Source organism: Panulirus ornatus, chromosome 30 (genome assembly GCF_036320965.1).
Source record: "Panulirus ornatus isolate Po-2019 chromosome 30, ASM3632096v1, whole genome shotgun sequence".
Lineage (NCBI taxonomy): Eukaryota > Metazoa > Arthropoda > Malacostraca > Decapoda > Palinuridae > Panulirus > Panulirus ornatus.
In genome coordinates, this window is record NC_092253.1 from 24951811 (window position 1) to 24976928 (window position 25118).

General features: G+C 45.5%; 1 protein-coding gene across 1 annotated transcript; it reads right to left on the minus strand.

Moving 5' to 3' along the window:
* Position 1: 1 nt before the first annotated feature.
* On the minus strand, positions 2-19493 carry LOC139758504 (bestrophin-1-like). The gene is made up of 11 exons (XM_071679994.1): positions 19413-19493; positions 14690-15207; positions 14204-14314; positions 12069-12240; positions 11478-11607; positions 10567-10805; positions 7398-7631; positions 5920-6282; positions 4742-4868; positions 3728-4233; positions 2-1733 (listed from the first exon to the last, which is right to left on the minus strand). Exons 2-11 carry the CDS (start codon positions 14758-14760, stop codon positions 1728-1730), a joined length of 1959 nt encoding a protein of 652 aa, XP_071536095.1. The 5' UTR covers positions 14761-15207; positions 19413-19493; the 3' UTR covers positions 2-1727.
* Positions 19494-25118: the final 5625 nt, after the last annotated feature.

The following is a 25118-nucleotide window of genomic DNA, read 5'->3' on the forward strand; positions in this document are numbered from 1 at the left end:
GAGACGATAATGATAAAAAGAAAGAAACACTTTTATTTGAACGCTTAGTAAGAAAAATATTGTACAAACCTAATGTTCAAAAGCAAGATCTTAAATACACCAATTGCACCAACTGCTTCAGCAGAGAATCACAAACGTCTCGGTACAAAGGCTTTTGAAGATCATTACTGTGAGATTCATTTGTTAAACTTAAGTCCTTAGTTGGTTTAGATCTCGTACAGTACACGACAGCAGAAGGGTTCCTATGGTGTTACACGTAGCGAACGTGAATCTACTCTCGGTTTTCCCTGCTCAAACACGACTCCTCCACCTCCTCCTCCTCCTCCTGAGGCAGTATTTCATTGATCTCACACTCGTCCCGCAATGGGAAGGTTCCCTGGGGTTCCATCTGTAATCATTGAGCTGTTGCATCTGTTATCACATACGTAGTTAACATATCCTGATAGCTATACAAGAAGTAACACTATAAACATTTGGCCTAGTGACTTCAAACCAAGACGCCACTCTTAAGTTCTGTTTCCAAAATCCATTTAGTTTACGTTCGCTGAAAAGTTGATCGTCAAGTTTGGTTTAAAGGTTAAGTCCGCGATCTCTCTCCATCAACCTCAAGCAACCGATGCAGAGGATGTGGTCTAGTTACTTTTATTGCCAAGTTGACGTAAAACTCTACCTAGCGAATTTCATGAAATCCCCAACCTATTAAAAGCTTTTGAACGTTTCGTATTTTTACATAGTTTCTGTGCAACTGAAGGACTTAAAGTTATATCATTTTTCTATATACAAATTGAGTTCGGTCTTCCAAAGCCTGTAGCATGAGCAGCACTTCTCATGTGGTCACATCTTAGGTTTATGATTAGTTTTCCATAAGGAAAGTCCATTTCATATTTTCTTCGCCAATTTTCCAATCACCTGTCAAGTATTTTCCGTTTTCCAATGATCCCTCAGAACAAATAGCCTCTGTTCTTTAATTCAACTGTGCGTGGCACTGGACTGAAAGTATGGGTAAAAATCCGTGTGTGTGGTATTTCTGATATAATCATGTGAAGTAAAAGAGTCATCGAAAGTTGTTTGGTGAAAAGCGAAGAGGTGGTGAAAGCCCTGGATAAGATAAAGTGCGGCAAAGCGGCTGGAGTGGATGGGCATTGCAGTTGAATGTCCCATCAACTGTAATGATCTGAGTTGCTGTAAATAGAACACTGGACACGACTGATAATCAAAACATTTGGCGAACATGGCAACCATATTGAAAAAAGACATCTTCAATCTTGTGGGGGACCTCCTGGCGTCATCATGGGTGATGCTTTCTGGGTCATGATGCTGAGACAAACGTATGGGATCCTAGTTCTTCTAGGTCCCAGTTGTCCCAATAGCTCCTGGGGCTGCGTGACAATAACAAGAGGCTCTTCCTTTCTTTTTTTTCTTCTTCTTCTTTTAGTCTTTCTTGATCATCTGGAGCAACAGGTCATCCCCACAAGATTCTCCTCATCTTACGACGAAGCTGCCCAGCCAGCACTCCTCCCCTGGTCCTTGTAAACAGAGGCAAGTGTGCGCTACCGGCAGTACTGACTGACTCGCTGGCCCTCCAAGCAGAACAATGGTTGCTGGAACTTCTAAATGGTGTGGTCGAGTGCGACTTCTCAGCACCCAGTCTGTAAGCTAATGCCTCTTGTTAGAAAGCCAGAACCAGTCTTCCTAGTAGCTCCAGGGTCTGGAAACGCAGTCTTTCTTCATTCCTGGAAAGAGAAAACAAGAAATTGGAATCATTTGCATAAAAAGGCTAAGTTTATTAACAATAAATCATATATATATATATATATATATATATATATATATATATATATATATATATATATATATATATATATATAAAGAGTTTGGTAAAGTGTGTGAAAGAAGAAAGTTAAGAGTAAATGTGAATAAGAGCAAGGTTATTAGGTACCGTAGGGTTGAGGGTCAAGTCAATTGGGAGGTAAGTTTGAATGGAGAAAAACTGGAGGAAGTAAAGTGTTTTAGATATCTGGGAGTGGATCTGGCAGCGGATGGAACCATGGAAGCGGAAGTGAATCATAGGGTGGGGGAGGGGGCGAAAATCCTGGGAGCCTTGAAGAATGTGTGGAAGTCGAGAACATTATCTCGGAAAGCAAAAATGGGTATGTTTGAAGGAATAGTGGTTCCAAGAATGTTGTATGGTTGCGAGGCGTGGGCTATGGATAGAGTTGTGCGCAGGAGGGTGGATGTGCTGGAAATGAGATGTTTGAGGACAATGTGTGGAGTGAGGTGGTTTGATCGAGTAAGTAATGTAAGGGTAAGAGAAATGTGTGGAAATAAAAAGAGCGTGGTTGAGAGAGCAGAAGAGGGTGTTTTGAAATGGTTTGGGCACATGGAGAGAATGAGCGAGGAAAGATTGACCAAGAGGATATATGTGTCGGAGGTGGAGGGAACGAGGAGAAGTGGGAGACCAAATTGGAGGTGGAAAGATGGAGTGAAAAAGATTTTGTGTGATCGGGGCCTGAACATGCAGGAGGGTGAAAGGAGGGCAAGGAATAGAGTGAATTGGATCGATGTGGTATACCGGGGTTGACGTGCTGTCAGTGGATTGAATCAGGGCATGTGAAGCGTCTGGGGTAAACCATGGAAAGTTGTGTGGGGCCTGGATGTGGAAAGGGAGCTGTGGTTTCGGGCATTATTGCATGACAGCTAGAGACTGAGTGTGAACGAATGGGGCCTTTGTTGTCTTTTCCTAGTGCTATCTCGCACACATGAGGGGGGAGGGGGAAGGTATTCCATGTGTGGCGAGGTGGCGATGGGAAGGAATAAAGGCAGTGTGAATTGTGTGCATGGGTATATATGTGTGTGTCTGTGTGTGTGTATATATGTGTACATTGAGATGTATAGGTATGTATATTTGCGTGTGTGGACGTGTATGTATATACATTGTGTATGGGGGTGGGTTGGGCCATTTCTTTCGTCTGTTTCCTTTCGCTACCTCGCAAACGTGGGAGACAGCGACAAAGCAAAATAAAAAAAGAATAATATATATATATATATATATATATATATATATATATATATATATATATATATATATATATATATATATATATATATATGTGTGTGTGTGTGTGTGTGTGTGTGGTACAAGTTTCGGTTCCTCAGTGTTGGAGTGCATCCTGTGTTCAGTTCAAGAGCGTGTTCATATGTGCTATATTTGTGTACATATATACAACATTCTTTCAACGATAATGAGACACACGACTCAGAGCAGCTCCTTATCAACTCCAAAATCAACTCGAGTCTGCTGGGTGCGCTTGGTAGCAGGAAGTAACACTGATACGAAATGAGCAGTAAATGTGGTGGGCACTACGCGCTAGCCCAGACTGATGAAAGAATCTCGTTGTAGGTATTCGTAAGTTGGAAGGCGGGGGAGGGAGGTACTCACCACGTACGTTGGAAGGCAGGGGTGGGAGGTACTGTCCACGTACGTTGGAAGGCGGGGGAGGGAGGTACTGTCCACGTACGTTGGGAGGCGGGGGAGGGAGATACTGTCCACGTACGTTGGGAGGCAGGGGTGGGAGGTACTGTCCACGTACGTTGGAAGGCGGGGGAGGGAGGTACTGTCCACGTACGTTGGGAGGCGTGGGAGGGAGGTACTGTTCACGTACGTTGGGAGGCGTGGGAGGGAGGTACTGTCCACGTACGTTGGGAGGCGTGGGAGGGAGGTACTCACCATGTACGCCGGGTTAACAATCCCCTCGACTTTGCTGTCTGTCTTCCCTTGACCAGTTGATGTCAGTCTCTTGGTAGTGTGGCCAAGGCTGGAGTGGTCCGAGCTGGTGTGGCCCTGGCTGGAGTTGCCTTGGTTGGTGTAGCCCTGGCTGGTGTAGCCCGAGCTGGTGTGGCCCTGGCTGGTATGGCCAAGGCTGGAGTGGCCCGAACTGGTGTGGCCCTGGCTGGAGTTACCGTGGCTGGTGTGGCCCTGGCTGGTGTAGTCCTGGCTGGTATGGCCAAGGCTGGAGTGGTCCAAGCTGGTGTGACCCTGGCTGGAGTTGCCCTGGTTGGTGTGGCCCTGGCTGGTGTGGCCCGAACTGGTGTGGCCCTGGCTGGTGTGGCCAAGGCTGGAGTGGCCCGAGCTGGTGTGGTCCTGGCTGGTGTGGCCCTGGTTGGTGTAGTCTTGGTTGCCACGACCCTGGTTGGCCTGGTCCTGGTCAGCGTGCTCAGCTCTGTCAGCGACGTCTATGGGCAAATTTGAATAATCAGTTGATAGAAGTTGTTGTTGTTGTTGTTGTTATTGTTGTTGTTGTTGTGATTGTTCTTGTTGTTGTTGTTGTTGTTCTTATACCACACTGCAACCACCTCTTGTGTTTTATGGTGGACCCATAGAGAAGTAACTACTGCACAGGCTTTTGGACTTGTTAGAAACAATCTGGTTGAAATGGGATGTAGAACATATGAGTGAGACATCAGGAAAATAAGATAGACAGGCTTATCTACCAGCAAATTAAATCCTGAGGTGATAAGAAGCAGATGACCAAGGTCAGACGAGGTCTTTTTAACAGATAACCGACACAATGTTCTTATCATAACATGACCCAGTAGCCAAGAGGAGAAGAATTTCATGTTCTATCTCTTGCGTTTGTGGGAGTAAAAGGTTCTGTGTTGTGGTGTACAGTCTTGTGTGGAGTGAGTGTCACATAAGTGGAATGTGGAGACGGAGTCGTACTGAGGTGGAAGTGAGGATTACCAGGGTGGAGGAATACTGGTGAGGTGCCTTGCTGGGGCGTCCTGGCTCGCTGGGGCGTCCTAGCTTCCTGGGGTTTCCTAGCTAGCTGAGACGTCTTGGCTGGGTCTTGTGGTACACTTAGGTCCATCTGTAGAAGTTCCCACTTGCTTAGAGAAGGTTTATAACTCATTTTGCTCACCGTAAATTATACACATCCTTTATCTTGTCCAAGTGTGAATATTTTAATCAAATAAATCAGAATTGAAATAACCAAGTAACACTTACCCCAGACCAGTCGTCTTATGCAGGACTTGACTCATTTTAAAAGGATGGAGAACAAAGGTTGTTCACGAGGGCGCGAGAACGTGATATAAAGCATCAAGAACTCAAGAAGGTACAGGGAGGAAATGGCCCCCCAAAAAAGATTATGCAAACACCGTAAGATTAATCGATATGGAAATAGATCTGCCCAGTCCATTGATAGATGTTTTCCAACACTTCTCAAGTGTTGATTGTACTTGTGTATGTTTGGACATTGTATCCCGAATCATCTTAAGATGTAAGCATATTTATGACCTTCCCTTTGTGATGATGGAAGCTGTGCTGTATATATAGATAGATAGATAGATAGATAGATATAGATAGATAGATAGATAGATAGATAGATAGATAGATAGATATAGATAGATAGACAGATATATATATTCACCATGGCTTAAGCTAGGTGTCCAATTTATCAATGAACCCCTAGGGATAGATGAACAGCTAGGTTGACTGTGGACCGACTGCCGCGACCAGGATTTGAACCTATGCGCTCGACCCCGTGGATGCGTCACGGTCAACGTTGCTGATCGGTTATACCCGCCGCTCCCTGATCCCATGATGACACCCGATTACATCCCTACCTTCTGTGTACATTCTGTCCATCTATAGTTTTCCCTGCTATTTCAGGTATCCAAGTTCTATGGCATGTGTTCTGATCCCTTGTTGTGTCAACACGATGCCACAAACACCGTCACGATAGCTTAAGGTGGCCCCAGTCAGCCACCATGCAGAACACTGTGGTACATTCCCCCGTCGTGTGTGTGTGTGTGTGTGTGTGTGTGTGGAATGGCCTGTTACGTCTTGGGTGCATTCCCGTGTCGCTGTAGAGGTCAGTCTGTGTTATTTAGTGACTCTCGTGTGGTCTGCGTCCTCACCTGCTCCCAGATGAAGCCGAAGTTGTCCCGGTGTGGCAGCTCTGGGGACAAGATGACGGTGTCCCGGTCATTCCCCGAGATCGAGACTTCTGGTGTACCTCTCCCGAGATCGCTCCTGCCGGGGTCACTCGGGCCGAGGTCATCCTGGTTGAAGATACCTCGGTCCTGGTCTCCCATACTGTTCCTCCGCGCTAGTTCTGCAAGTCGGGCCAGGTCTCGAGCGTGACTTACGTCAACTGGATGCCCCAGACCCAGGTCACTCCTGGAGCCGCTGTCTCCACCGGGGCAAAATTTCTCGCAGTTGGACCTCTCGAAGTCCATCGGGTCCTCGTGTGACGTCACGCCTCCCAAGAGGTAAGACATCTGTAATACAAGACATCTGTAATACAAGACATCTGTGATACAAGACATCTGTAATACAAGACATCTGTAATACAAGACATCTGTAATGTGAGGATTATGTAATTCTGTAACATCTGGAACATATCAGTAATTGGGGTGATCTGTAATGGACCTTAACTGGAGCCATCTGTAATGTAACTAAGTTACGACATATGTAAGGTGACTGTAAGTGTAGAATACAGTATGTGGTAGGAGTTAAGACATCTATAAAGTGAAGCATTAGTGAGGTATTTGCTCTAAGATGATAAGCTACCTTGTCTGCGAGTTATCAGTAAGGAGAGCCAGACCTGCAGCAGCTGTTCCATGTGACATCTGCGAGACGCTTGTAAGGGCCAAACATCTGTAATGTCAAGCATGTGGGGCGATCTTAAGGCTCATGAGTTGCCAAGCCCGAAATATACAAACCTTCCTGGTAGTCCCAGTCATTTAGGTGGACTTCCTGGTGATATCAGAGATAAAGACGCCTTCCTTCACTGCGAAGATTGTGAGTACGTATGACGGGTGTGGGTGAGCGGAGGCACGGACGCGTCGGTCAGCAGTACTGGTGGAGACGTCCTCCTCCCACCCTTCCACACTGGGCTATCCTGGCTTGTTGCAGGAACCGTGACCCCTCCCCTACCGTGACCCCTCCCCTACCGTGACCCCTCACCTACCGTGACCCCTCCCCTACCGTGACCCCTCCCCTACCGTGACCCCTCCCCCACCGTGACCCCTCCCCTACCGTGACCCCTCACCTACCGTGACCCCTCCCCTACCGTGACCCTCCCCTACCGTGACCCTCCCCTACCGTGACCCTCCCCTATCGTGACCCCTCCCCTGCCATAACCCTCCCCTACCGTGACCCCTCCCCTACCGTGACCCTCCCCTACCGTGACCCTCTCTTAGGACCTAGGACCGTACTAACCTTCGTCTCTCTCTCTCTCTCTCTCTCTCTCTCTCTCTCTCTCTCTCTCTCTCTCTCTCTCTCTCTCTCTCTCTCTCTCTCTCTCTCTCTCTCTCTCTCTCTCTCTCTCTCTCTCTCTCTCTCGGGCCCGCTGACCCGTCCATCATCATCTTTCAAGTGAGTGTAGTAGTACCTTGAGGTGGCGCTCGAGGATGAGGTCGAGATCGAAGTCATCATCGTCGTCACCGAAGGGGTTGACCAGGGACTCGGCCACCTTGAGCCAGCCCATGTAGAAGAAGAACTGCAGGAGGGTGAAGATGGGCACAAAGAAGTCGATGGTGCGGTTGTCGTACTTCTGGGCAGGGTCCAGGAACTGGCGACCCAACACAGAGAACAAGAAGAAGGAGTATACTGCCATGGTCGCCACCTGAGGAGAGGAAGGTAGATGGATTTAGCAGGAGGGAGGAGGAGGTGCTGCTGCTGACGGTGGAGACGGGAAAGAGGGAGGCAGTGTTGATGGAAGTGGCACGGAAAGAAGGAGGGAGCGTGGTGGTGGTGGTGAGTGGCATGATGGAGGCGGAACTATGCGTAGGAAGGAGAGAGAGAGAGAGAGAGAGAGAGAGAGAGAGAGAGAGAGAGAGAGAGAGAGAGAGAGAGAGAGAGTTTCATCATATATCGTTTCTCTTTTTTTTTTTTCTCCCGTGACGATCCATTATGACAGATCGATAAATGTGTTTACGGTAAAGTTCCCTTTGTTTCGGTAACACAACCTCTTTTATATATCTATGCAAATTCTTGAGAGACTGGCAGTGCTCGCACAGACTCTGTTTACAGTCAAATGAGGATCCCATTACACATACTGCTGGGTCACACAACAGATGCTCGTTTGATTTAACATAGCAGATGCTCGCTTGAATTAATCATAGCGCATGCTCGCTTAGCTTAATCATAGCAGACGCTCGCTTGAATTAATCATAGCGCATACTCGCTTAGCTTAATCATAGCAGATGCTCGCTTGAATTAATCGTAGCGCATGCTCGCTTAGCTTAATCATAGCAGACGCTCGCTTGAATTAATCATAGCGCATACTCGCTTAGCTTAATCATAGCAGACGCTCGCTTGAATTAATCATAGCGCATACTCGCTTAGCTTAGTCATAGTAGATGCTCGCTTGAATTAATCATAGCGCATACTCGCTTAGCTTAATCATAGCAGACGCTCGCTTGAATTAATCATAGCGCATACTCGCTTAGCTTAATCATAGTAGATGCTCGCTTGAATTAATCATAGCGCATACTCGCTTAGCTTAATCATAGCAGACGCTCGCTTGAATTAATCATAGCGCATACTCGCTTAGCTTAATCATAGTAGATGCTCGCTTGAATTAATCATAGCGCATACTCGCTTAGCTTAATCATAGCAGATGCTCGCTTGAATTAATCGTAGCGCATGCTCGCTTAGCTTAATCATAGCAGACGCTCGCTTGAATTAATCATAGCGCATACTCGCTTAGCTTAATCATAGCAGACGCTCGCTTGAATTAATCGTAGCGCATGCTCGCTTAGCTTAATCATAGCAGATGCTAGCTTGAATCAATCATAGCAGATGCTCGCCTGACCTCATTTTCACATCTGCTCTGTGATTAGGGACGCGTTCAACGGCCTTATCAGGTACTAATATATTCGTTAATCTATCTATAGCAATGATCATTTCGTATCTATAATGAATATGTCTCATGTCTTAAACACGTGTGTGGGGATTGCTTATCTTAATTATCATTATTGTTATTATTATTATCAGTTATTATTATTATTATCATTATTATTATTATTATTATATTATTATTATCATTGTTATCATTTTCGTCATTATTATCATTATCATTATTATCATCATCATCATCATCATTATTATCAGTATTATTATCATTGTCATTATCATTATCATTATTACTATCGTTACTATCATTATATCATTATTATCATTATTATCATTAATATTATTATTATTGTTATTATTGTTATTACTATTATTATTATTACCATTATCATTATTATCATTATCATTATCATTATCATCGTTATTATCATTATCATTATCATTATCATTATCATTGGTAGTAGTAGTGTATCATCATTACTGTCATTATAATCATTATAATCATTATCCTTATCTACAGTATGTGGAATTATAAGCTAAGGTAGGATGAGAGTTAAAACAAAACTGTCTTCATTTATGGAATTAAAAAGAAATAAGATAACTTTCAGTTCAGTGTTCACTGTCCACCATATCCCAGACATATTGGATCCACTAAACGTATCTCCAGGGAAAGACTGAACACGTCATCTGGTATTAATGTTTACCCTCCTTGAAGCGTGAAGGCTCCTAGTAAACACACATTGCTTTTACCTGCCACTAGAAATGGTGAACAAAGTGCTGTAAGGTGGGCAAAAAAAGAAAAGAAATAAGAAATTGGAGACTGTGAATGTAACAGCAATGAGAGAGAGAGAGAGAGAGAGAGAGAGAGAGAGAGAGAGAGAGAGAGAGAGAGAGAGAGAGAGAGAGAGAGAGAGAGAGAGAGAGAGAGAGAGAGAGAGAGAGAGATTCAACCTCAAGTTATTAACCTGTTGTTCTCACTTCGGTTTTGGATGGAACGACCACAGAGACAGAACTGATAGATATTAGATGAAAGAAATAACAATTGAATGTCATTGTGTGGTTCTGCTATAAACAGATCATCATTGATAAACACAGATAGATAGAAAGACAGATAGATAGATAGACAGATAGATATCAGACCATGTGATGTTCACACGTCTCCCGGTCAAAGCAATGTTACCACTACCCCTCCCGTCAATCGAACCCTGGCCACCGAGAAAGGTATGCAGCCAGCGCACACCTGGCAACACTGATGCCTATAAACCTGTTCTGATTCATTCCGGTATGTTCCCTCCTGACGTGTTCCTACTTCCGTTCCACTGTTCCTTCCTTCTCCCACTACCACCTGTTCCAGCCCTGTTCCATTATGATTGCTGAACCATCCCTCTCACTTCACTCTCTCACTAGAACTTTCACTAACCGATGTTTGACCCTTCCCTCTCACTCGCTTTCTCACTCGAACTCTCACTATCCGATTTCCGACCCATCCCTCTCACTAGCTCTCCCACTGGAACTCTCACTTCCACCATCTATTCCTCCACTCAATCCTTCTCACCCATCCCCCCTTCCTCACTCTCATCGTAACTCCACCTCTTCCTTTCACTCTCCCACCTATAACATCACTCACCCCTCACTCTCCAGCGTACCCTGGCACTTCCTCCCCTCTCCCTCCTCTCACCCAGCCTCTCCCAGGCTGCTCTCACCTGGGTGTAGACCAGAGGAATGCTGATCTCTGACCACCGGATGAGCATCCCCGTCTTGTCCCTGACTTTGAGCAATTCATGGATGAGCATTTTGGGTCCCAGGTCGTCTGTGATGTAGTGGCACATCCTGGCGCAGTGAAGGACCTTGCAGGACCACTTTATCGGCAGGAAGACCAGGGAGACGCTCGTACAGGTCCCCTCCTCCTCCAGGATCCTCTTCTCGTGCGGCGTGAGGTATCCTACGGTGAGAAATTGACAGGTTAAGGCGGCTGAGAGGAGGAGGGGGTGGATGTGTGTGTGTGTGTGTGTGTGTGTGTGTGTGTGTGTGTGTGTGTGTGTGTGTGTTATCACGCTAGAGATCAACCATAAACCACAGTAGACTACGTCGTCCTAACGGCTCCTGACGGAGGGTGACAGATGTATTTTGGTGAGGGATAAGACGTGGGCCTCCCTGCAGGCACTGGTGAAGATGCTGAGTGTAATGAGGTCATGATGCCGTGGTGAGCGGGGGAAGAGGATGTCCGCTGGGCCTGATCAATGACTTGATTACCCTCGGTGTTCACGACACCTGCTACGAAGAACTGGGATATAATCTCTCTCTCTCTCTCTCTCTCTCTCTCTCTCTCTCTCTCTCTCTCTCTCTCTCTCTCTCTCTCTCTCTCTCTCCCCTTCCCCGTGTATGCTCTGCTTCTCAGCCGCCAGACACACCCCACCCCTCCCTTCCCTCCACTGAACACCCATCCCACTTACTCCAAGTGTACCACTTTCCCTCTAGCTATTCTCTCCACACCTGCCCCAGGCAGACCTGCTTCCCTCCACGCCTGTCCCAGGTCACACCTACTTCCCTCCAGCTATTCCCTCCACACCTGCCCCCCTCCACACCTGCCCGCCTCCACACCTGCCCTGCTCACCTGCCTCGAGCAGCTCCTTGTACGACGGGAACTTCCTCTGAACCTTGGATGAGATCTTGGCGAAGGTAAGGACGCAAGTCAGGTTAACGTAGCGCAGCAACGTCGCCCTTATTGCCCTTCCGGTACCCGTCTGCAACACAATAACAAACACATGACGCCTCTCGCTGCGCCTCTGTCTGTCGTCTGTAGACTTTACGCAGACACAGACAAGCTACGCTCTACTGCGTACCTTACACTTATAAAGCCACGATACAGTATGATGAAGGACCTTACACAAATGTAAGTGAAAATGCCAAGCGTTTTACTCATCACACTGACACAAGGAGGCTACAGTCTGTTGTATATATTGCATATATTCAAGTTTAATAAAGTATCGTAAAATATTACTTAACCTTGGGAAATTACAGTGGGCTTGTATCCTCTATAATAACACAGGACAAAATACAGCGAGTTTTACACTTTACACTGGTACACGACAACATACAGTGTGTTGTATGTACTTTACACCGGTATAGGACAAAATACAGTATGTTGTATCCACTCTACACCGGTATAGGACAAAATACAGTATGTTGTATGCTCCATACTGACCCGTCCCCTGATGTATGCGGTGCAGAGGAGAGCGAAGTCGTCTGGCCAGGGGATGGAGAGGTACTGCTCCCACCAGCGCTGTACAACCAGCGTCACGTAGAACCCCAACACGAACGATATCGGGATCAGGTTCCGGAAGTAGTCGCAGTAGAGGGAGAGGTGCTCGAACACCCTGCAGGAGGGAGACTGGTGTTGAGGGAAGCGGTGTTGGAGGTCGTGTGGGAGGCTGGAAGGATGTTGGAGATGGTATGGGGAGGTCGGAGTGTGTTCGAGGTCGAGAGGAAGGCTAACGGGGTGTTGGAGATGGTATAGGGAGGCCAGAAGATGTTGGAGGTAGGGTGGGGAGGCTGGTGATAGTGCGGGGAGGATGGAAGTAGTGTGGGGAGGCTAGAGGTAGTGTGGGGAGACCGGATGACACAGGAGGTGTCTTGCAGAAGACACACCTGGGACACTGGGGGCGGAGAGGGGGGGGGGAGGGTATGCTGGGGATACTGTGGGAGGCTAGAGATGTGACTGGGATATTCTCAGGGATGGAGGAATGGTGGGGAGCTGAGAGGGAGGAATGGTGGGGAGCTGGGATGGAGGGTCTGGAGGGTAAGATAACGTAGGTAGCATGGACGAGAGAGAGAGAGAGAGAGAGAGAGAGAGAGAGAGAGAGAGAGAGAGAGAGAGAGAGAGAGAGAGAGAGAGAGGTCCTGCAAACACCATGGCCATCTGTGGCCACTGACCCCAGGTTCTGTGGACGACACAGTCACTGTGCCACATATCGCTCCGTCTGGGATAATGCCGGACTCTGTTGCTGTTGGGTTATCGCTGGCCAGCGATGGTCGGGCCGCTAACGGGTGGTGGCCCACGCATCAGACCTTTATTATTATTACTGTAATCATCAGTTGTAGCTGGAATCCTTCTGTCATGTGACCCTGTGTTCTCTCTCGCTTTCCCTCCATCTGTCTCCAACACTATGTACTTCTAACACCCAAAACTTTTTCGTACTGTGGCAAAAGTACTGAACCCTCCCTCACACTAGTCCATCTTAGGCAGCAGTTCAGCAGCGGTTGACAGCCCCCATGGACTCTCCAACACTGACTGGCAACCCCTCTGAACCCTACCCTCTAACAGTGCCTGACAACCTCTCTGAACCCTCCATAAGTGGCTGACAACCCCTCTGAACCCTCCAACAGTGGCAGACAACCCCCCTGAACCCTCCAACAGTGGCAGACAACCCCTCTGAACCCTCCAACAGTGGCAGACAACCCCTCTGAACCCTTCATAAGTGGCAGACAACCCCCCCTGAACCCTTCATAAGTGGATGACAACCCCTCTGAACCCTTCATAAGTGGCAGACAACCCCCCCCTGAACCCTCCAACAGTGGCAGACAACCCCTCTGAACCCTTCATAAGTGGCAGACAACCCCCCCTGAACCCTCCAACAGTGGCAGACAACCCCTCTGAACCCTTCATAAGTGGCAGACAACCCCTGTGAACCCTTCATAAGTGGATGACAACCCCCCTGAACCCTTCAACAGTGGCAGACAACCCCTCTGAACCCTTCATAAGTGGCAGACAACCCCCCCTGAACCCTCCAACAGTGGCAGACAACCCCTCTGAACCCTTCATAAGAGGCTAACAACCCCCCCCCCCCGCCACCCCGAACCTTCCAAACACAGCTATAAACCTCTGCAACCCCTCCATTTCTAACCTTCCCTTACGTCTACCACTATTCTGGAAACTCCAACATGACTACCAACCCAACTACGCCATGTAGCATAGCCAAGAACCTCTCCAAGCACTCTAACCACTTTCATCAACCCCTAACACCACCACCTCCGCCATCACCTTACACTCGATCTCTCACCATGACCAGCAATATTTGCTCAATATTTAGACCTGACGAATATTCTGATTGAATATTCTGTCTTACCCACCAGCCAGGCAAGAACCTATTATCACCACAGCTACTAACGTATATTTCACCCCTCGGCTGCCAACACTTCAGTTGTTCCAGCAAGGTAACTGAAGTCTTCTGAAACTTCAGACCCCCCCCCCCCCTTTAGGGGGCTACCAGACCTATCCTTATGAATCCTCCAGTAGTGTAGACCCTACTTAAACCTCAACGGAACTAAGAGCTTACCAACCTCCTCTGCTTCTCGTCGAGGGCGAATCGGTAGACCATCGAGCAGATGAAGTAGAGGAAGGAGTACACTAGAGTGTCGGGCCACACCAGCTTGTACAGACTGCCACGCCACCTACAGAAAGAAAGGCCAGATCGGCAGATCTCAGGTTATTCGCTCAGGGCTACGTGTGTGTGTGTGTGTGTGTGTGTGTGTGTGTGTGTGTGTGTGTGACTGCTCTTCGTGACCATGAACTTCACTGTTACGGGGAGACACAAGGGGGGCTGTGTCACACTGGTGTTGCCGCCTACCCCCCCAGTCTCTAAACTTCCTTCATCCATTATCTAATCCTCATGTGACTGTAATAATAATCTTTCTCGTCGCAAAATGGTAGTTAGGATTAAGGACTGCCAAGCAGGTCACGTGATCTAAGAGACTCCAGCGTCAACAGTCGTCAACATGGTAACGGAAGTGAGGGATAACGTAAAAAGACGAAGGCGTCTCACTTACCTGAACAGCAGGCGCCAGAAGGAGCCAAAACCCTTGCAGTCGGACACCTTCTGCGTGTATGTGACGGTCATTGTGGCGGTGACGCTCCTGAAGACGTGACGGTGACGTGCCGTGACGCGTGGAGTTTGAGGGACAGTGATTGCGACTGTGAAAACACAGAGCGATAGTGACGGAGGTGCTGTGTTGTGAAGGTAGGGCCGTAGCCACGATGATGGCGCTGTGGTGGAGCAGTTAGCTCCGGTGATGGCGCTGTGGTGGTGGTGTTACTTCGATGTGATGGAGCAGTAGCTCCGGTGATGGAGCTGTGTTGGAGCAGTAGCTCCGGTTATGGCGCTGTTACATTCGATTATGGCGTCGTAAGTGGAGGCGTACCTTCGAAAACATTGCTATAAAAATATAACTGTCAAACCAAAGTAATGTAATTCCTTCACCATTTTCCAGCGGGACTTAGTCCACAACACAATGGATTACACACAAATAAGAGAATTTCTTTAATTGTCTTAATCGCCAAAATGGTCCTTGTTAGTTAAAAAGAAAATGAAATTATCCGTTATTAGAGGCACACTGGCTTAATCAGCCAACATCATCATTATACGACATCAAATGTTGGACACTAATTGATACACGTTGATGGGATATACACCATCTGTGTCGGCTGATTGCATTACAATATACACTACTTCATTCACTGTATTGTGAAATCCCATGGGATACAACAACTCTATAAGCTGCATTCGTGAACTACCTTACATTACACACCATTTTATAAACTGTATTCGTGAACTACAGTACTATACACACTGTATTCGTGAACTACTGTACTATACACACTGTATTCGTGAGCTACAGTCCCATACACACTGTATTCGTGAGCTACCGTCCCACACACACTGTATTCGTGAACTACTGTACTATACACTGTATTCGTGAAGTACAAAGGATCTACAGAGAATTTGATGGAATTCAGTGCCATTTTGAACCAAGAAATCATGGAATGATTATTTTACCAGCGTAATGATAAATAATAACTGCTCATCAGCGTCCAACAGCGCCAGCGATTAAAAGCAAAAGAACGAAGCGAATAATCAAGTCTCCTTCATACACGTAAAACCTGACACATCATAGTCTATACTGGAACGAAGCAATACCGAATAATACTCTGCCCGGGGAAAAAATAGAGTGAGATTCATGATGAATGGCATATTCATTCTAAATGTTTGTATAACCACATCAACAAAGAAGGAATCAATAACGTGATTTACCAGTTAACTTTACGGTTCTCCAGGAACACTCCTGCGGTGATCTATGATACCAGTGAGCTACAGGGAATTCAAACACACTTTACCAGGAAATTTCAGGGGATGGAACACCTTATCTGGCAGCATAAGGTCGAGAGAGTCTGAACTCGGCCTTAATCTCTTCATCCATGGCAATGAACAGAAACAAAATCAAGTGAATAAAATAGGATTACGAACTACACAGTACGGAAGAAACAGTGTATTCAAACCTATAAGATTTCATTAGAACATATTGAGAAAGACCAAACAAATGATCCACGAAAACCCATCATGAAGGATATAGAGATTATTCAATAATTTGGCCAACGAAAGAGACTTCTAGAGGGAGTGGGAGAGTTGGAACCTCCAAGAGAGTACAGTACAGATGGCTGCTAACGGCTCCAGATGAACCCGAGATAAGAGACAACGTACGTCTGTGTGTGTGTGTGTATGTGTGTGTGGTGTGTATGTGTGTGTGTGTGTGGCAGCTGAGAACAATAGCATTTTGAAATCAGCAAGGTACGAGGTAGGCGCTGCTGACACACTCCCCTTCCTGATTCACGGCTAAATCTGATCGCCAAGTAAACGAAGGTAAGCACTCTCTCTCTCTCTCTCTCTCTCTCTCTCTCTCTCTCTCTCTCTCTCTCTCTCTCTCTCTCTCTCTCTCTCTCTCATCACATGAGTACATGAATCCAATATGTGTATATACGTCTCTCCATTGTATGTCAACATATATCCTCTTTGTCAACCTTTCCTCACTCATTCTCTCCATTTGTCAAAACCATTTTTACACATCCTGTTCTGCTCTCCCCACCACACTCTTTGTTTTCACACATCTCTCTTACCCTTTCATTACTTACTCGATCAAATCACCTCACACCACATATTGTCCTCAAACATTTCATTTCCGACACATCCACCCTCCTCCGTTCAAACCTATCTATATCCCATGCCTCGCAACCATACAATATTGTTGGAACCACTATTCCTTCAAACATACCCATTTTTGCTTTCTGGGATAACGTTCTCGACTTCTACACGTTCTTCAACGCTCCCAAAACCTTCATCCCCTCCCCCACCCTATGATTCACTTCCGCTTCTATGGTTCCATTGGCTGCTAAGTCCACTCCCAGATATCTAAAACACCACTTCCTCCAATTTTTCTCTCAATCCTGCTGAACCTAATAACCTTGTTCTTATTCACATTTACTCTCAATTTTCTCCTTTCACACACTTTTCCAAACTCAGCCACCAACTTCCGCAGTTTCTCACTCGAGTCAGCCACAAGTGCTGTATCATCGGTGAATAACAATTGACTCACTCCCCAGGCCCTCCCCAACAGACTGAATACTCGCTCCTCTTTCCAAAACTCTTGCATTCACCTCCCTGACAACCCCATCCATAAACAAATTAAACATCCATGGAGACATCACACACCCCTGCCGCAGACCGACCTTCACTGGGAACCAATCACTTTCCTTTCTTCCTACTCGTACACATGCCTTACATCCTCGATAAAAACTTTTCACTGCTTCTAGCAGCTTACCTCCCACACCATATACTCTTAACACCTTCTACAAAGCATTTCTATCAACCCTATCATATGCCTTCTCCAGATTCATAAATGCCACATACAAATCTAACTATTTTTCTAAGTATTTTTCACACACAGTCTTCAAAGCAAAGATATGAGCCACACATCCTCTACCAAATCTGAAACCACACTGCTCTTCCCCAATCTGAAGCTCTGTACATGCCTTCTCCCTCTCAATCAATACCTGCCCATACAATTTCCCAGGAATGAATACTCAACAGACTTATGCCTCTGTAATTTGAAACACACCTTTGTCCCCTTTGCCTTTGTACAGTGGCACTGTACATGCATTCCGCCAATCCATATATACACTGAATATCCTTACCAACCAATCAACAACACAGTCACCCTCTTTCTTAATAAATTCAACAGCAATACCATCCATACCGGCCACCTTGCCGGATTTCATCTTCCGCAAAGCTTTCACCACCTCTTCTGTCATAACCAAACCTTTCTCCCTGACTCTCTCACTTCTCCCACCACCCCGACCAAAACCCCCTGCATCTGCCACTCTATCATCAAACATATTCAGCAGACCTTCAAAATACCTACTCCATCTCCTCACTTCATCACTAGCCACCGATACAAAGAGTGTTTGCTTCGTCACATAATCACTCGAAGTTTACCTTATCAAAACGATAAAATGCACGTAGGTAGTTATCAATCTCTATCTGGCTAGATTTATCACATCCATACAGATACACAGATGACAATCTATTTACTGATACTGAGATATTCATAACATAGAAATAGCCGAACCATCATATCAAACATAGACCATGAATATAACTTGATTAGGTTGAAGTATACGAGAATTATGTAACGGAAATATTTGCCTATAGGTGTTTCATACGTCCCCTTCTACCCTTCACTGGCCTTGAAAACACACCCACACACACACACACACACACACACACACACACACACACTTAGTCCGACATCCGTCAGTGTCAACACGAGATGAATGAGTGGAAATTGGGCCATTAGTATTCCTTCTCTTTCTGACATCAAGTGATCTGAGCACCTCATCCCCACAGACAGCCCCGCTCGTCCGTACCGCCCCTTACAACCCCCACTTTGGTCCACAACCATATAAGGCACAACTCCTTAATCTAGAACTCTTTGGGGTACAACCCTCTGGGTACGTTTTCTTGGTCCATAATCCCATGAATGGGAAGAAAAAAACTGAGGTTATGGTCCCATCCACACACCACACATTGGCCTTGGGCATTCAAATGCCAAAACAAACATCCATCTCTTTTGCATGTAGGCCCTAGACAGCATCGTTGGGACTCTTATACCACAAACATATCCCATCTTTGCCCTCAGACAATGGTGACCTTACCTTCTAACGCAACCAGCGTTCACCAGGAAAGAACATGTCTTGAAATCTAAGATGAACTTACCAATTTATTTCACCCATTTACGAATGCTTACAACACAAAGATCCACTAGCTGGTCTGTGCATGTGTGTGTGTGTGTGTGTCAACCTCTGCGTTTACCACTAGTTTGATGGCAGTTTTCTATCGTAGTTCTGTCAACAGTGCGCACGTTCATCAATATTTTCCACACTTGGCGCGCCCGTAAATCCCTCAGAGTTACCCGTTTCCCTCAGAGAAAATCTTGATGATCAAATGTAAAATTCTGTTGCGGTTGTAAGCACGTCCACCTCTGAGAACACTACCATATTCCGCGGGACAAGTTATGCCCCACTAGGAGAAAACATTCTTCTCCCCTAGAACAGAAGAATGATGGACTCGACTCCCAGAAGCTTACGCAAGGCCTCTCCTCAAGCAATGTATCTCCTGCAGCTGAGGACTCACTCTGTCAGCCCAAAAGCAAGCAAGGCTACCTCAGTCACGCTCTTCCCTGCTACCAGTAACGTCCGCTTTCAACAACGAATCTACATAGTAGATCAGCGACAGTCTGTCCTCCCACCTTCCTCACTCCTGCTATACTGGGGAGTTCCACGCCACCTGGTGCATCTGTGCCAGACTAATTATCTACACACACACACACACACACACATACACACACACACACACACACACACACACACACGCGCGCACACACATACACACACACACACACACACACCTGTGGGGCTATAAGTATGTCTTCTGGTATTCGTAGATGTCATTTTGCCATACGTCCGCGTGCGCGTACACACCATGATGACACACATACGTACTCTCTCTCTCTCTCTCTCTCTCTCTCTCTCTCTCTCTCTCTCTCTCTCTCTCTCTCTCTCTCTCTCTCATATTTAGGAATCAGGAATGGCCATCTCCGCCAATAACCGTCAGAGCGGCTCGTGTGAGTGAGCTCAAGTCTCAGGAATTAGAATTGTTGCTGGTGGACGGCGCATTCCTGCACTGAACACATGTTGGTGTGGGACAGATGTTCATGTGTGAGTCATCTGCGTGTCCTAGAACCAGCTGTACCATGAGAAATGTCTGTTGGGTCTTCCTTTTTATTATCAAAATTATTTGTTGTATCAATCTTGCCATTATGTGAAAATTATGGTTAGGTATGCGATTGTCAAATATGTATTTTATTTATCAAATTTAATCGCCGTCTCCCTCGTTAGTGAGGTATCGCAAGGAAACAGACGAAAGAATGGCCCAACCCACCCACAGACACATGTATATACATAGACGCCCACACACGCACATATACATACCTATACATTTCATTGTATACATACATATACATACACAGACATATACATATATACACATGCTGCCTTCATCCATGCTCGTCGCCACCCCGCCACACATGAACTAGCAACAAAACATGTTCCTTGGAGACAATCCGTCCCATTAGGTGCACACAGTACATAACAATTGTGAGTGTTTACGCCGTAAAATGTAAGGCATGTAAAGATGTATACATGGACCATACCGGTAAGACATTAACTGAAAGATGTTATTGACACAGTCATTCAGTGCGCAAGGAGGCCCATGGTAATGCGATCGCTAAACACTGTCGTAAAAACGAATCACTCTGTTGACCTTAACAACCCAGTCACATTGTTCCCGTCTTCTAATCATGCTACCTGTAACGTCACTGAATATGTCTTGATTGCTCGTAATAAGAACTTTGATTTGTCTCCATAAAACCTTAAAGCACATCCTATTATTAACCAGATCATCATGAAAGAATCATCAGAAAACAATAACCCAGGCCGACCTCCCCTCCCCTCAAACACATCCACCTTAACCGCAAGGTTCCCACCACTTTCCCTTCAACGGTCAGGCCAGGTCATGGCAATGGTGTTGGGATTTAAGATACTTTGTGAATCGTTTGCACCTGATGATGAGGCGAGTATTCATAAACTTATCATTTTACAAATTTTATTAACAACAAAGTTATCTAATTTGTATAGGCCATTGCTAATATTAAGATTATAATTCTTTGTGTATTTGATAATAGAAGATTCAATGATGTTTCTCGGGGTAATAGAGTTAGAGTTAATGACTGAGATGGCATTACTCTAGTCAATACAGTGATCAAAGTTTTAACATGATTTTTTTTTTTTAATTTTCCAAAAGAAGGAACAGGGAAGGGGGCCAGGTGAGGATGTTCCCTCAAAGGCCCAGTCCTCTGTTCTTAACGCTACCTCGCTAACGCGGGAAATAGTGAATAGTTTGAAAGAAAACAAAAATCAGCACTGGAAAGAGAAAATGAGAAACAGTGCATATATCTTCACGGTGTCATAGAAGGCGACTAAAGGGAGGGAGCGGGGGCTGGAAATCCTCCCCTCTCGTTTTTGATTTTCCAAAGGAAGGAACAGAGAAGGGGGCCTAAGTGAGGATTTCCCTCAAAGGCTCAGTCCTCTGTTCTTAACACCACCTCGCTAACGCGGGAGATGGTGAATAGTATGATAAATAAAATACATGTATGACAATCGCATACCTAACCATAATTTTCACATAATGGCAAGACCAATACAACAAATAATTTTGATAATAAAAAGAAATGCCCAACAGACAGCTCTCGTGGTACAGCTGGTTCTAGGATGTGGATGTGTTGCATATAAAACGTTTTGAGACAATATGTTGTGTGAGGTGGTTTGATCTAGTAAACAATGAAGGAATAAGAGATATATGTGGTAATGAAAAGAGTGTGATTGAGAGAGCAGAAGAGGGTGTGTTAAAATGGTTTGGACATATGGAGGGAATGAATAAATAAAGATTGAAGAAGAGGATATATATGTCAGAGGTGGAGGGAACAAGAAGTGGGAGACCAGATTGGAGGTGGAAGGATGGAGTGAAAAAGATTACTTGAATATGCAGAAAGGTGAGAAGCGTGCAAGGAATAGGGTGAATTGGAACGATTTGGTATAAAGGGGTCGACGTACTGTCAATAGATTGACCCAAAAGGAGGAACAGAGAAGGGGGCCAAGTGAGGAGTTTCACACTCTGAGGCTCAAGTCATCTTCCTCTTGACGCTACCTCTCTAATGCAGGGAATGGCGAATATGTATCTTCGCCCTTGGTAAGGGTAATGAATATAAGGTTGTAGTGAAGATGATTGTTGTTCTTTCTACTACCAGACATCTCAAATTCTAGCCGAAACTCTAACTACTGCCAGACATCCCAACTACCATCCGACACCCTGACTACTGCCAGACATCCCAACCACCATCCGACATCCCAACTACTGCCAGACATCCCAACTACCATCCGACACCATAAGTACTAACTACTATGCGACACCCCAACTACCGTAAGACACCATACTATTTAATGTCAGACACTCCAGATTATGCCACTCCACTCTATATCCTGCTAAATACCATCCCAGTTAATGCCAGACACCGCACCTACCACCACACACCCCAACTGCTACCAGTCATCTCTCCATTTACTGCCAAACACCATCCCAACACTGTCATACACCCCCAGCAACTACCCATTACCCCAACTACTCCCAGACACCACCCTAGTTAATGTCAGACATCCTAACTGATGCCACTCACCCTACGATTTACTGCTAGATACCATCCCAGTCACTGCCATACCTCCCAGGTACTACCCATTATCCTAACTACTGCCAGACATCCTAACTACTGCCAGTCACCTTCCCATGTACTACCTAACACTCCTACTAGTGACGCTTACAACCCCCAGTCACTGCCAGATACCCCAGCCACAACCCGACGCAAACAAAACCGCCACACACCACCCCTGTTACTGCCGTGCATCTCAACTACTGCTAGTCACCCTAATTGATTCCTGACATCTCAACTAATGCCAGTCATCCTTGCTTCCAAGATCCTCACTCATCGACTCCGGCAATTTTTGGTCAAAGGCCATCCATTTCTTGCATCTGTTTATGGAACACAAACCTTCAGACATTTAAGAATAAAATCCTATCGAACATTTATGAATATAAAAAGGTTATTATATCTCCTTATAACTCTCCTAGCTTGCTTGTGCATCGCGGAGTGCTCGACATCCAACGCTTTCTGGTCAAATAACGCCAACGAGCTCTCCTCAGAAGAACGCTCGCTTCTTGATTGGCATAAGTCCATCACAGACGACCACAGTCCACTTCCTAGAGCCGGTGTCTCTTCCGACACCAGCGAGTCTCCAGTGCACGACACCGTTCAGACTCTGCCAGATCCTTCACCCGCCGACTCTACTGAACAGGACTCGATATCCCTCAGTGAAGAAAATGCAAGACTGCGGGAACAGAATGAAAAACTTATCAAGGAGAAGGCCATGGCGGAAGATCAACTTTATCAAGAAAAGATGAAGAACAAGGTATTGCTCCAAGAAATGGAAGAGTTAGATTCCGTACGTCAAGAGAATGAGAAAATGATCAACAAATATATTGCAATACAGCAACAAGGAGAAGAGAGAAATCGTCGACAGTTTAACTCTCTTCGCCAAGATATTGTTGAGCTTGGGAGATATATCGTTCGAAAGGAAGAGAGGGAACGAAAGGAATCGAAGTTCCATCAAGAAGATGGTAAGAACCTTGAAGAAAAAGCACTTGAAGAGGAGCTCCGTCTAGTGAAGGATGAGAATCAGCGTCTTCGTCAGACAATAGAAACTATTGACTCCCTTCGTCAGGAGAACGATGAGATGCTAACGTCTTATATTGCGCGTCAGAAAGAGGACAAGGAAAGGAATCGCCAAGAACTTGATTCCCTTCGCGAAGAGATCAAGGCACTTGGTACGGTAATCTCTAACAGGAAAGGGAATATTCGTACCGGTTAATTGCCTTGAGTTGGTATTTCTTGGCGAGGTGACCTGCCCCACCTGGACTTCGATTGAATTGGCTTGATCTGTCTATTTTCATTCTTATTTTCAATAACTTTTGATTGAAGCAAGTAATACTTTTGAAACTGTTTTACCCTCACCTGACGAGGTCATATGCACTGGTGTGTCTGTATTTAGTTCATTATCTATGCACTCAGAAAGGTAAATGCTCATGCAAACGATCGGATTTTCCTGAATTTTCTGTGTCTACCAAGTGACGCGTGCACGCTTACTCACACCCGCCCACCCACACACACAAACACATATATACATAAAAAAAATACATATTCGCCATTCCCTGCATTAGAGAGGTAGCGTCAAGAGGAAGATGACGAGCCTCAGAGGGTAAAACTCCTCACTTGGCCCCCTCCTCTGTTCCTCCTTTTGGTTCAATCTATTGACAGTACGTCGACCCCGGTATACCACACCGTTCCAATTCAACCTATTCCTGGCACGCTTCTCACCTTCCTGCGTATTCAAGTAATCTTTTTCACTCCATCCTCTTCTTCAATCTTTATTCACTCATTCTTTCCATATGTCCAAACCATTTCAACACACCTTCTGCTCTCTCAACCACACTCTTTTTATTACCACATATCTATCTTATTCTTTCATTATTTACTAGATCAAACCACCTCACACCACATATTGACCCAAAACATTTTATTTGCAACACATCCACCCTCCTCCGTACAACGCTACCTATAGCCCATGATATATATATATATATATATATATATATATATATATATATATATATATATATATATATATATATATATATATAAAGAACCTTCACTTCACCGTGAAGATATATGCGCCGTTTCTTATTTTCTCTTTCCAGTATGATGTCTTACGGTAGTCGGGGTGTCGCATATACATACCTATATATCTCAACGTATACATATACACACACAGACTTATACATATATACACATGTGCATAATTCATACTGTCTGCCCTTATTCATTCCCGTCTCCACATCTACCCTCCTCCACACAACTCTATCTATAGCCCACGCCTCGCAACCGTATAACATTGTTGGAACCACTGTTCCTTCAAACATACCCATTCCTGCTTTCCAAGATATCGTTCTCGACTTCCACACATTTGGTAGGTTTTCTGTATATGCTAAACTTAAACTTGTTTCCTTGCCTATGGATCATGCAATCTAAAGATGGTAGCATGCTCATATATCCATTATTACTCATCTCAACATGACAATTAAATTATCATTATTTCAATCTATGTTCCTTAGGGCATTACGTATTTGCAGTCCAGAGTTTTTTG